The sequence below is a fragment of the Lissotriton helveticus genome, chromosome 5_1 (assembly GCF_964261635.1).
Source record: "Lissotriton helveticus chromosome 5_1, aLisHel1.1, whole genome shotgun sequence".
Taxonomy (NCBI): Eukaryota; Metazoa; Chordata; class Amphibia; order Caudata; family Salamandridae; genus Lissotriton; species Lissotriton helveticus.
The window spans coordinates 756,503,686-756,518,052 of NC_136065.1; the positions used below are offsets into that span (position 1 = coordinate 756,503,686).

At 43.8% G+C, this 14,367-nt stretch overlaps 1 protein-coding gene across 1 annotated transcript in view; it reads right to left on the bottom strand.

Annotated features, from left to right (window-relative positions):
• Positions 1-1,565: 1,565 nt before the first annotated feature.
• SYNPO2L (synaptopodin 2 like) overlaps positions 1,566-14,367 on the bottom strand; it is a 387,443-nt gene continuing 374,641 nt past the window's right edge. The window contains exon 4 of the mRNA XM_078643229.1: positions 1,566-5,466. Within this exon, the coding sequence (XP_078499355.1) occupies positions 3,164-5,466 (2,303 nt within the window). The 3' untranslated portion in view covers positions 1,566-3,163. The remainder of the gene's footprint in view (positions 5,467-14,367) is intronic.

The window sequence follows — 14,367 nt, forward strand, 5'->3', positions numbered from 1 at the left end:
ACACCTGTCACTAACTTTAGTCTTCATGTGTCCTTCACAGCTTTGGCAAGCTGCCACCAGACGACCTTTCCAAAAATACAAACAGCAGGCGAGTCTTTTTTTAAGCCTGCCAAGTGTTTCAGAAAGCCTTCCTGGCTGGTATTGAATTCTCTAGAATGCCCATTCCTAGGGCTTCTGTACTTGAGATAAGCGGATAAAGTGCTGCTGGCTTCAGAACAGGGGCCCATGTTGGAGGGTGTTATAGTGGTTCAACCCAATAGAAATGGGAAACACACCCAGATAAGACATATCACTGGTGTCAGGTGTCCCACGATTCCGAAACATGCAATGGTGTCTACTTCAAACAGTCACTCCAAGTGTGACTACGAGAAAAGGCAGCCATATCCTATCTCCACGTGGGCCTTAACACTGGATCCAAGTAGTCGCAAGCATGCCAATAACGTGTGCAGCCCAGTATAGCCCAGGAACTGGGAGTATACAGGGGTGTATTCACTGCAAGGTGTTTACAAGCACATGTCAACGGAACTCTGAGAACATGCGCAATCAGGTACATTCGACAGCACAGATTGAAGCTTATCGAACTGCTATAAGTGCCTGAACATGCATACTTAGGCAGATCCACTTCAGTGTGTATATGCACTCATACACATTATCCAAACGCAGGGAGCATGTAGGAACACATAAGCACTGTGGTGTCTGCATTATCTCAGGCTAAGATACAAAAGATTTAACAGTAACTATGTGCAAAAACATACACCACTGACTCTGGACAGCATCTTTTGTACACCATGATGGAGAGTGCAGATGCAAAGACGTCCATGTGAAGGAACATGCAGTGACATATCCACAAAGTAACACGTCGGTGCACCTATCCTGCAAACTCAAAGAGCAGGTAGGTATATGTGCACCAAGTGATGTGTGCGGGTAAATGTGATCTAAGCCATGGGATGCTGCAGAGACATGTTCAGCAATTGCTTATGCATGTATATAAAAAGCATACAGGCACAGATTTACACTTTGGCTTGTGTAGCGCCAACGCAGCCAGTCTTGTGCCGTAGTGCAAGGGTGTCTGAATTATGGTCAGAAACGTTTTTGGACATGAAGTGCAACCTTCCTGAACAAAATGTGAAATGCAGAATGCAGCAAACATGCAAAGAGGACATAATGAGGAGAAATAAAGATATTTCTCAAGGTTAATCCAGCTTTAGGCAGGTGTACCATTTTAGCACAAACCTATGTCTGCAACTCTTTGTAAATTTGGGTTTGTGTCAAAATCCGTGGGTGGATGTACGGCAACGGCAATCCCCACCCTTGGTATCTTGCTTTACTTGTTTTAACCAAAATAACTCAAATCGACGTTTGCATTGCTTTGTAAAGATAAAAATAGATTTTACGTCAGGTATGCGTAAAAAAAGTGATGCAAATCTACCACAACATTTTTAGAAATCTGGGCCTAAGTGTTGCGTCCATGTGCAGCCAGTAACAGCAAGTAAACAAAATGTATGTTGCAGGGTAGACTCAAAGGACGTGAAAAACCTACACAGATGTGTACAGAGGACTTATAAGAATGGCATACAGTGTTGTGTCAGCAGGTTTGTGATGCAAGTACACAAAACGAATGCTGTTAGGTGAGTTTGAAGCCCGACACAAGTACACTTAATGGATACAATGTTGTGCACAGCAGACTCACCATGGAGGGAAACAGCGTTTACAACGCTGTTTCCACAACGCATGGCTTCACAACGCCGTCGTTACAACGACCGCATTGTTACCACGCTTCCCATTACATCGCAAGTCGTATCAACGACTTGCGCTAGGTGGCGTGCAACACCAGGGAATGTGTTGGATTTTAAATCCAACACCTTCCCTGCTGTTGCACAAACTGGAGTAGGAATAGTAATTAATACTATTCCTAAGTCCAGCGCGCCCCCTACGGCAAGTCGTTGATACGACTTGCAATGTAATGGCACACGGTCGTTGTAACAACCGCGTTGTAAAGGCATGTCAAATGTCATATATTCCACAAGGGCACATCAAACACCCGGTTCGCAACTCGATAAACTTGTTGGAAGAAAAAGAAATTCAACCTTAACTTATTGAATAGCATTGGACTAGAAGAAAAGTGTGAATATCCGAAGGTGAAAGCTTGTCAGCCTGAGGACGGAAACAAAGAGGGCCCGTGGGGATTTATCCAAATATGTGCAGCTGCCAATCTCAGCCTTCAAATAGTCAGTGTACAGAAACAAGCGCTGGATTCCTGGAGCATAGTCATCTCATCAGGCAGCGTGTAATTAACATTTACTTCTGACATAAAAAAATCCAGTCACCTGTTTCTAAGTCCTGTCTGCTGATGTATATATCTTTCCCATAGCCCCAGCCTGCGAGAGTGTGCATTCTCGTGCGCAAGCATATGTTCTAAAATGGCAATGTGCTCCTTCACACGAGTTAAGAATTTGAAGCCAGGAGATATATATTCTTTTGTACCCCAGGCTGTCCTCCGGCTGCCAGACCCACAGTGCATATACAATACCTTCACCCGGCTTCAATGTCTACAAACTCTTTAACTTACAGAAACATACGTTTGAGGGTCCAAATGTGCATCGCACAAAAGTATGTGCAGATGAGCGCGCACTTTTATCAGTCAGCAGAAACCCCCTGAAGCCGGCTGTCCCTTTAGATTATCCCATTACCCTTTCCAATAGAACCAGGACTACGTCCCTAAAGCATACTTGTAAAGTATCCCTACATATGTGGAGATACCTCAGTTGAGTAACATTAAACCCACATCCCAGAGTATATGCAGCCTTCTTATTTTTGCAGTTTCTGAATCGGCCATTTTCTCCCCAGAGGCTGGACCTTTCTGATGCAACACCACTGGTTCTCTTTCCTGCAGGGCCGTATGTTCATACTCCCATCAGTTGATAGACGTCTCTTGTCTGCTGGATGCGCGTTAGAATATTCTACAATCATCTTTAGCAACCCTTCCCATAGTGCTTTAAATCTTAAAAACCTAAAGGTGAGGCAGAATGGGGACCTAAACAGAGACAGTGGTTTGTTTATCGTTGGCACATCGCGGTTTATAGCTCACATCAAAGTCCTAAAGGAACTACTCATTTCACGCATCACACTGGTGGAAGGTGGAATTTCACAGCAACGCCATGTTTCAGTAGTTGACTGTAGCTGGTCTCCACACGTTCGCTTGTATTCCTGTTCTGGCCACTGAGAAGTGTGGTCTTGCTACTTGGGTCCCTGAAACAGTAGACTGTGAAGTAATTGGGCTTGAACGGTTGCATGCTCCTACTGCCCGAAACTCAGGGTAGCTTTTCAGTGGCTGGCATTCTTGCTCAGGAGGACGTATTTGTGTAGGTGGTGGTGTCTTGGAGGGTACCGGTGGGGAGGTGACCTCTGTTCTCCAGATGGGCTCATCAAGAGTAGTGGCAGAGCGGGGCTTTATCACAACGGGCATCAATTTGGTGGATGAGGAAATGGGAGTTGGTGTTGAGAAGCGTTTTATCTCATACGTCCTCACTGTTTTCAGTGGCACTTGCTGAGCAGGGGTAAGAGAAAGGCTTGATCTCTGACTCGCTTGCTTAGCTGGATTTAGACTGGTGGCATTGGGCGAGCCACCATAACAGAACATTGCAGAATTCAACTGGTAAGGCTGATGGCTCATGAAATCAATAGCCTGAATTCGTGGTTTTTGGCTGTGGGTCTTCCTCACCTTGCTCTCTGCTTTTCCTGACTGTGATCTGGATGCTGCCAGTGGGTAGAATGGAGAGTGCAATGGGTTGTAAGCTATTGGTGGAGGAGCTCGGATGTTGGATGAGTATTTCCAGCAGGATGGTAGAGAAGGTGTGGGAGAGGGTGTTCTGGGTCTAGAGCCTGGTGCAGGGGTTGATTCCACCACAAACTTGTCCATGCGACTCTGACGTTTAGCAAACAGTTCGGCTCCTTTGCCTCCCATTTGAGGTGTATCATGGGTTCCATTAACAAGACTGCTTCCTGGATACTGTGGATGAGGTTTGGGAGCTACTGGTGGAGGAGTCTTAAACCTGCGATGGGGGGATTGCATGAAGTTGCATGCCTCCGCTCCAAGACTTAAAAAGTCCTCTTCAGGCCCAGACTCAAAGCCTGCCCCAGACGGTTCATGTTTGGATTTTCCATCCAGATTCTGCACTAGTGAAAGAAGCTCTGGATTTGGTGAATGCTTCTGTTTTTCCTCCACCTTACTGAACATTTGTTTTCGTGTGCCTCGCTTGCGTGCTTCTTGCAGTATGCCTGTGCGGGAAGCTGGCATAGAAATCCTCTGTTCTCTGCATGCCATGGACTCAGAAGATGGCTGCAAAGGTGCAGTGGCATTTATAGTTGCTTGAGGCACACTTGTGTAGGGATTGCTGTCTGCCATAGGATTGGTTCCCTTTGATGCTGGACTTGGACTTATAAACAGCGATGTTGAACATGTTCCTGGTGTTACTGAAGTTGATTCTTGGGACCTGGTGAGTGTGGGTTGACTAACTGCTGCTTGTGGCCCTATCTGCCTGGAAGGATTTGAAAGATACACAGAAGCAGTTGTGGTCCTTGCCACTGGTGGTTGAGTTGTTTTCTCAAAGGCGATTTCTTCTTCTGAAAATTTCGGTGTCAGTGGTGCTGTTGGTTTTGATTGTCCTGGAATATAAAAAGATGCTTTGGTGCTTGATGAATTCATTTGTGTTCCTGGTGTTGCAATGGCAGTTCCTGAAAGGGCTTCTGGGAATGGTGGAGGACATATCTTTTGTTCACCATGGCGCTCAACTTTCTTCTTGGGAGTTGAAGGTCTAAAGATTACTGATGTGGTCACTGGGAGATGCCCACCAATACCAGAAGTAAAGGGCCTTGCAGACCTGTTGAATATTGCAGATGTGTCCACCTGATTTGCCTCAGCCCCTGTTACCTGAATCGATTTAGGAGTCTGTGGAGGAGGGCCTTCTCCATTCATCATCATACGCGTCTGAGACACATATGGTTGAGGCTGATGCCCCTCTGGTGTTTGATTCAGGGCTTGTTCTGCAGACGACTGACCAGGTTTCTGCCTCAGAAGCTCAATCGTTGTCGTTCCTCTACCTGATGCTTCACTTAAGCCGTGTTCCGATTGCTGTGATTGAGCCTCCTTCTTGGGGTTTTCAATATCCAGGTAAGTGTGGTCCCAGTCTGATTGGTTGGTCAAGCTTCGAGCATCACAGAATCCTTCTTCATCAAATTCTGACTCACTAGTTGGGAACATGCCATCCTCATCCTCACAGCGGTCTTCATCCACACTACCATAGCTCACTAAGGTGTATTTCTTTGCCCTTTGCCGGCGTTTTTTAAACATAAGCACTCCTTTAGAGTGAGGGTTGGGGGCATCTGTCAGAAGAGAAGCTATAGTTCTGCACTTTGTTTTTGCCTCTTTCACCTGCTTCTCCTGAACACTTTCACTGCGGTGAAGCACTACAAAGAAGAGAAGAAAACACAGGGTGAATCAGAGTGCACCAGCAGTAGGACATTTTTGCATCTTGAACTATGGTCATTTACTTTCAGTTTCCTCTCCAGCTACATGACTTATTTGTATCACACATTTTCTCTTAATTATGAATGATTTGCTTTTTATTCACATATGCAAAATATCAAACAAAGCTGATGTCCAAACTGGCATCAGATCTTATTCTAAAACATTAGTTATTACATGAAATTATTGCCTTTCCTAATGAATCATTGCAAAGGCAAATTCAAGCTAAATATTCCCCACAATACCACCTGTTAAAAATAATACTTCAAAATCATATCACAGAAGTGAATTCCAGTACCATAGATTTATCACTCCTATATCTTAGAAGTAAAGAAAAACATCTAAATCCGAACAAAAGAAATTATCCAAAATTTACCAAATTGATTCCCTTAAAGAATGTCAAACAAATACAATGCAACTCACGTACTAGCCATTTACATTCATCCAGATATATGAGTATTTCAGAAGTAGCTGTGTTTGTCGATTAACTTTAGCTGTTATATATAGCTGTTTCAGATATTCTGAGTATTTTCTCTTACTACACTCCGCGCTAAAATCCAAATTTCATGATGGATATTCAGTTATCAATTTTAAGCCATTTAAAGAAAGGCAGCTTTTTAAATTTGAAACTGTATCTTTTTTGGTCTCTGGAGTATCAGATGTATAAAAAATAAACATTTTATGGTGTATAATTAGCAATCCCTTAAACCTCAGACGGTACAACCTCTTTTATCTATTTTAATTCCCTTCCCTTCTCTGACCTTCCGCTCTGCACTACTTCTCCCAATTAATCATTAAGGCCCTCATTAGAAGGTGTGATATTTCATCCAGAGCAATAATTCGGGGGAGAAATTCAGCATTTTGCAATTCCAAATCTCTCCGTGTCCAGAGTGACTGTCTCCACAAACTCCAGACCCAGTAATTCCATACTCAAGGATACTGCGTGCACTGCAGCAGGAGCAGGGGTTGTAAGTGGCATCATAGCTTGGCCCACTCGAAAATCCCTGCAGCATACCTGGTGTAGCAGACAATGCCCCCCCCCCCCCATAAAGGCAAAAGCCTGCCCTGTACCCCTACCTCACAGTGCCCTCCCGTAGAAAATAACCATATGCTCTGAGCAGAAGGAACATTTCAGCACTTTTCTTCCCCGGGAATTAAGAAAACATCCAAGAGATGGACACATTACCAGGATGAACAGGTTTTCTCCATTTTCGAGGAAAACGTGCAATGACCTTAGAGCCATGGGGTGCATGCAGGGGGTATGCATGTTGTGACCCGCTGTGTGCATGCACCCCAGTTACTGCATGGTATGGACTGCACCTGTCCATGCTGTCCAGTAGCGGGCTTTGGCTCTCCCACTGCGCTATCTTGCTAAGGCTCACATATGAGCCATAGAACGGCACTGCAGGGGGACCACCAAAGCCACGCCCGCCAGACCAGGAGGAAATTCCTAATCTGGCAGTTGGTGAGGGGACAACTTTGGTGATGTGAGAGAGGGACTGTGGTATGGCCACCCTCACCCACACCACCAAAGTCATACTCAGGCCTTTAATCATGGTGTTGCAATGAATAATAACAAGAAAAAATGTGCATTTCTATTTAAAAACAACTCTACCTAAATAAACAACATATGTATATTGAGAAAGGGGATAGAAAAGGAATTGTATGATAATTATACCAACTCAAAATCGAGGAGGGTCATCGCACCCTCAGTGCAAATCCAGCGTGGATAGGAAGACCTCAATGCAAAAAAATAGTACCTGCTAATCAGGCATTATCTTGACACTGCTACTGCTCCTAAAATTCTTTGTTCGTGCCATATACTCTAAGACAGTGACTCTTAACCTTTTGACTGCTAATCAATTACTGGAATCTGGTGACATCCATTGTATCATTAATCGAATCCTGGTACCCCACAGAGTCATTTTTGGGACCCCACCTATGCAAATTTGATGATTTGAACTGAAAATGATACACAAAATATGGAAATAAGAATTAATCAAACAAATACACAAATGATAAAATATTTTAATTCACAAATACATATAAACAAATCAAAATTTGAACTTGAATGCGAAGGCTGCAGCTTTCCGAAAATCAATTGAAGACACCCATAGTCCATAGTATTGTTGCAGGGTTTCTGTACTCACACAGAACTGTGCACAGAGGAGTGGAACCTCGGCAAATTAGGATGTCCCAAAACTTACCTTAGCAACCAACTCACCCCTTACCGAGCTAGCTACAGTGTCTCATTGGACATATCAAACACCCAATGTTTAGACAAACCAGAACATGAACTTACAGTACCTCAGGGTACGTGGGACTCATGAACACTCTTTCGTTATATTATCATTACAAACCAGAACATGGAGTAAAGAAGACACATGTGCATTTGAAATGTTTATTTACTAATGCCGTCTTCTCAGGCGCAGTATCTTAGATAATACAAGTACACTTATTATCAGTAGCAAAATTATCAGCATAGTTACTAAGACATAAAAAGCGAATGGTGACAGCATGTTAACATGCTGTAATGAATAAGAGTTAACAACACTTATATCTCACCCTCCCTGACACATATATTATATTATTAGCTAAGAAGGTCTCTTTGGGTTGTTTTAGGGCGGGCCCATACCTTAGTGTCCTAGCATGAAGGAATCACATCAGCATACACCAGCTCTCTCTGCATGTGCACCGCATCAAGTGTGTTAACTATTCTCCTGCAAAGCAATATCAATCCCGCCTCAAGCCCAAGTTGGCAAAGGCTGCACTTGTGTTATGACTATGAAGGCGTGGAGATCAGACCTCATAACAATTCCATATCGTGTTGCTCCTGAAACTTCAGCACTCTCCGTGCAGACATGTTTTATTAAACAAAGCAGATATCAGAGCAATAACATATTATTCTCACATTCACCACGGCAAACTACTAGGTTGAAAGCTAAGTCAACAAATGAGGGTCGTGTGCAGAAGTTGCAAGAAAGGAAAAATGGCGTTTAAATCTGAAATGTACCTATGCTAACTTAACACGAAATATGGATATATAGGAGCTATACAACACCCCCCCATGATCCGAGAACGGACTAAATAAGGTAACAGAAGTGCCATCACATGAGAGCAGAATCCATTTAAAAACGAGCATGAATAAAAATTCAATTATAAAAACGAATGCTAAAAAATAGCCCACAAATATAATGTGGCTCAAGCCAATAGGCAAGCAAAAATAAAATGTCTTGACCAAAAGTCAATAAAATCAAGGAAATGCTATCAATCAGCATGCCAATCTGAGGCAGTGTCTATGATAAGACCGTATATGAAAAGTAAGCTGCAACAGCCTCAAGGAGGAAGTCACTGTCCTCATCCGAAAACAGTTCAGCCATCCAGTTTAAAAGATGAAAGGAACATACGTGATCTTCCAGCACCGGATCCTCTATAACCATCAGAGGACAGCTCGGTGGGTTTTCAAGAAAACTTTGTTCCAAGAAATTTCGCGCTGCCGACAACACATCCCAGGGACCCATTAGTCCATGTGCCACCGCCAAGGCCATAATTCTTTCGTCAGAACAAACCAACTCGTGAGCAATGATAGGACTCATCAGTTGATCAAAATCGACGTCAGAAGATGCTGGTCCGCAGAGACACAAATCAATGGCCCAAAGGAAATCACAGGTCAGGCAGCGAAATACAGGCTGGACACAGGTGAAATAGGAGAACCGAAAAGATAATCCAAACGCCGTGCTTAGAGTCGCCAACGGCAGTGTGCCATAATAATCAAGCATGCGGTTGCGAAACCGCGTCAGTAGTAGCTGTGCGTGGTCTTGCACAGGAAGGGCATCCATATTTAAAAAGGCAGAAAACCACCAATGCGCCTGCCGCTAAAGCAAGTAAAAACGGGAACCCTCCAAATAAGGATGAAAAAATAGAATGGAAGAAAGCAGGGATGACTCCAAAAATCTTCTCAAAGGAAGTCACGAGACCACCGCTAACAACTTTAAAAAAATGTGCTAGGCCCGTTGTGGAGGATGCGTTAAAGATAGAACGGACCATAGCTCCGAAATGCAAGGGCAAATCAGTGTTTAAAAGAGCCTGAACCTCCGTGCGGGTGTTAGCAATGTGAAGCACGAAAGTTTCACGGGCCGAGCTCAAGGCCACCTCTTTCTGGGACAATAGAGCTCTTATTCTAGCCATGCCGCTGAATTCTGCTCCCAAGGTCGGTATCTGTGGCCAAATGGAAGACTCCCTATGTTCACGTGTGGGAGGATAAAGAACATTTCTGCAGCAAATAACTCGCTCACTAACTGTTACTATGAAAGCTATACCTTTAATTAAACCACAACAGTTTTCATTATTGAGCATTAAGTAACTACCATTCTCTAACAATTTAAACGTGGGGATGATAGCAGGAACTGGCGTGCCCTGTAAAACGCAAGCCATATTCGGTCTGTCCTTGTTACATGAACCGTGTAACTGTATGTGTCTACACATTAAAGAATGATCTGGCGTCTCAGTACACTCATCCCCTGTTAGATAAACCTCTTGTTCATCCTTGAAACATCTGTATGTATATGGGAGTGACCAGACCTCATGAAGAAAACCGCTACCTAAGGGTTCAAAACGACCTATTGGCACATATTTCATACAAATTGAAAACTTATATAAAGCAAAAGGCAGCGTTATTAAACCGTGGATAAGCCACGTAGCAGCAGTGGTCTCTGCCACAGAAAAAGGCAAAGATTCCAATCTCTCAATATGGAGCATAGAAAAGGAAGCATCACGCATTGAAAGCAAGCGTTGTTTGTCTGTCAAATTAAACGGTGCAAATAAAGAGGAAACGTTCATGTATCCCCAGGGAACTTTACCCAATTTTAGAGTCTGTAGTGTCCATGCAAACTGCATGATTGAACGTAATTGATTTTGACCATGGTATAATACAGACACTTCATCATGCACAATATCAACAACAGACGACACAATATTATCTAATGTGTAAATTCTAGAGGAAAGCACGTTAATGCTATTGTCAACAACTGCAAGAACTTTCTCAAGATTTGCCTGATCAATAGCCCTAAGGCGTGAAGCAGCCTCAATTTGTGAGAGTTTCCAAATTTCATTGTAAACACCATATAACCAGCGTTTCGACCTGCCACTAGCTGGGCCCTTAATGAAATCATTCAAATCCACGTCTGCATTCAGTTTGGAAAGGTGATACTTAACCGCAGGTAAAGTTGAATGTTTCAGCCATGATTGACACAACTTGCCCACAGAGTAAGAGGTGACAGTATGACTCAAATCAAAACGGGGATCAGATCTAACAGCCCTAAAACCGTCAGTCATATTTAAAAATCTCTTTTGGCAAGAATCAGCACCACGGTGCCAAAGCAGCCAACCCTTGGGGTTCATACTGGAAATGTTAAAGGAGGAATTCAGAAGCAGAGCCTGTATTTCTCTAATGGACAATTTAGTAAAATTACTCCAATTCTCATATTCCTCCAACTCCGGGAAAGACGGGGTGTTTAACCTTTTAGATGTAGCCAATCCAAAGCACGTGGTCTGGGAAATGGTTTCATTTAAAAACCACATATGATTTGGGATGAGACATGCACGGTGCAAAGCCTCAGTGCCTTGTACCTGCCAGGCCCTTGAGCCCCAAACTGATTTAAGGTCTATGGTATCCTTCCATAACTCATACCCTCCAGAAACTAATTGATCCAGGAAGGCCTTTGAATATAACAATTTTGTATTTGTAAGTCGAACCTTGGACAGTGGCTGTTTTTGAAATTTAAAATAAAAGGACTCGGGATTGGACTGATTAAAGTCAGTGAAATAAGTATACTTTTTAAGAAACGTTTCTGAACTCCCTTGTGTTGGTGCTGGGCAATGTTCCCACTGAGTAAAATTAACCGCATCCCTTCGGGAAGATGTCTTGTGTAAGAAGTGATTGCCATAATGTTGGTAACAGAACAATTCACCATAATTAGCAGATTCTAAATATAAATCCTCAGCATCAAAAGCAGCATAATATTTCAAATCAGAAAACAAACTTTCCACAGCATTAACATCCCAATCATCAGAACGAATGTTTTGTTTCACCACATCCCCCATATTAACTCTTAGTACATTAGGAACATTAACGACTTCCGTTGGGCCATGAATCTGAAAACGAACTGCATCCCACGCGATTCCATCCAGAACAGGCCACGCTGTGATGTTAACCAAAGTCAAGTCTCTTTTTAATCTGTGTGTAGAATGTGAAGAGGAAAGTGGGGCCAAAGTTCCATTCAAATGAGTAATGCAAGTTCTCTCCTCGACATAGTGTCCATTCATAATCCGAAAAAAATAAAACACAAAACCAATCGACATAAAAAGGTAAACTGAAAAAAGGGCCAGCCAAATGTATATCCAAGGAGGTATCAAAAAATGTTTTTTAAACAGGCTAGCATATAATGCAATTTTAGATGGTTTTTTCGAGGCAAGGGAAGCAGAGTCAAATGAAAATCTTGATTCCGTGGCTAAACGAGCTTGCAGGTCAGGCATGGACAAATCAGTGGGGTATGTATAGTCTGTCTCATCAAGGTTAGTTCCTGGTAAAGTATTCAATAATGGAGTGGAAACAGCAGGTAATTCGATGGCCACCTCAGGTTCATTATTAGAAGCAGTGGGCATAATTGAATTTCTCACAATGGAAGGACAGGAAACAGCCGGTGTCATGCTAAGAAGAATCGGCCACTCTGTGTATCTTGACATTGTCAATAGAAATAAACCTGTTTTCCTTACGACCTGGAAGTGGTGGTAAAATGACTGTTCTTGTGCCCTTCACTCCAAGCACTGGGACCGGAGCGCGATAGGAGGGACCAAACTCTTTCTTGTTGTCGATCTTTTCTCGAACCAGTTCTCCAACTTGGGGTAGCCAGCCAACTACCGGGATCTGCAACGCATCATCCGATGTGGAGGGCAAATGTTCCTTTGCAAGAGTGTCTCTCGTCTTTTGTAGATTCTGTAAAACAGTGCAATGTTCATCTGCGTCAAAGGAAGTGGCGCGAACCACCGAGTCTAGACCGTCAAGGTCAGGGACGAACATCTTGATGCCAAAGAGCATTTCGTATGGGGTCCGCCCACCCAGAGACCTTCTAGGGAGATTATTAAGAGCACGCTGCACGCCATAGAGGTGGGCCAGCCAGTTTCTGCCAGTGCCTATAACTCGGGCTGTCAAAGATTGCTTTAAATCACGGTTCATTCGTTCAACTACACTATTACCCTCGGGTCTGTAGGGTGACGAAAACTTGACTTGGACCCCCATCGAAGTCATGGCATCCTTATACGCCTTAGAGGCGAAAGCCGGACCCTGATCCGAATGGAAGGTACCACAGGCAAAAATCCCTATAAAGATACGCAAATCTCTGATGACAGTCCGGGAATCAGCGCTGCGATGTGGCCATAACCACACAAAGCGTGTGCATGAGTCAACTGCTACTAAGATGTATTTATACGCAGTATCAGATGAAAATGGACCGCAGTGATCTAAATAAACACAGCCTAGTGGTTTATTAGAAATGTACAACTGAGTCTGAGGCGGACGCGTAGCAGTTGAAGGTTTAATCTGCTGGCATATGTCACAAAGAAGGACATAATCACGCGTCTGTTTGTACAGTCCCCGCCACCAGAAACGTTGTTGTAGTTGCGTTACAGTGGCTGAGACGCCCGCATGCGCAGACGCCACACCTTCATGAGCTACTGTAATCAAGTCTGTTCTGCGATCAGAGTTGGGAATCAGCCGTTCCCCAACATCAGGTATTGTCACAAAAGGAACCTTTTCGGGACTTAAGTGGAATTTGTACTTCGAAGGGAATCCCGAAGGATGTTTACTTCCCTTCTCAGAGGCAGCAATCGCTGCCAAGATGTCGCTATCAATCTTGGTTTTAGACCTAGTAACTGCTGCAACTAAGTATGTAGATACTGCTGATTTCGCCGCTTCATCAGCAAGCGAGTTGCCAACAGCGTGTACTCCCACGCGCTGATGACCGAGAGTATGAATCACATAAACGAGTGGCAACATAGCCCTAAGCTCTGCCACTCGAACCCAGATCATTTTATGTTTTATTGTGCTACCCTTGGAATCATGAAAATCATTTTGAATCCAAAAGAACAAGTTTTCATTGTAAGACTGGACACAGTAGTAAGAATCACTTACAATTAGAGTAGTAACACTTGGATCTGCGTACTCCAAAGCTAGTAAGAGAGCACGAAGCTCTGCTAATTGTGCGGTGCAATCGCCCAGGGGCATCGTGTGTACCTCCCTGGAAACGAACTCATCATTCAACATAGCACCGACCACAATGGCGCAAGCGGAAACGTAGGCATGTTTAGAGCCATGCGCAACCTGCGCCGACCCATCAGTGTAAATGATGCAATGGAAGTCCTCCAAAGGTCGCATCGCCAGAGGAGCAGGGTGAACGAATTCATACTGCAAGAACTCCTGCGACCGTAAGGAAGCGTCAAAAATAAACATGACATCCGAGGATGACAATGACGCAGCCCACTGAATCCACCGAGGGTGCAAAGCTTTTGAATTTGGTACACTGGCTTTCGTGACTGCCTCCAAATGAGGACAGGGTGTTACCACTAGCATGCGTTTCCCCTGTGACAGAGCTCGTTCCTTTAGAATAGCCATCTGTACAGCAGTTAAAACCTTTTCTATGGTGGGAAACCGCATCTCAGCCGAGGTGTACAAGTGTGACTTGTAAGCAATAGGTACTGTGTCACCTTCATTAAAAGTGAGGTAAGTGAAACCCACCGTCCCAGGAATTATTCTTATGACCAGGTTGGTGTGGTTATCACGAGTCAGT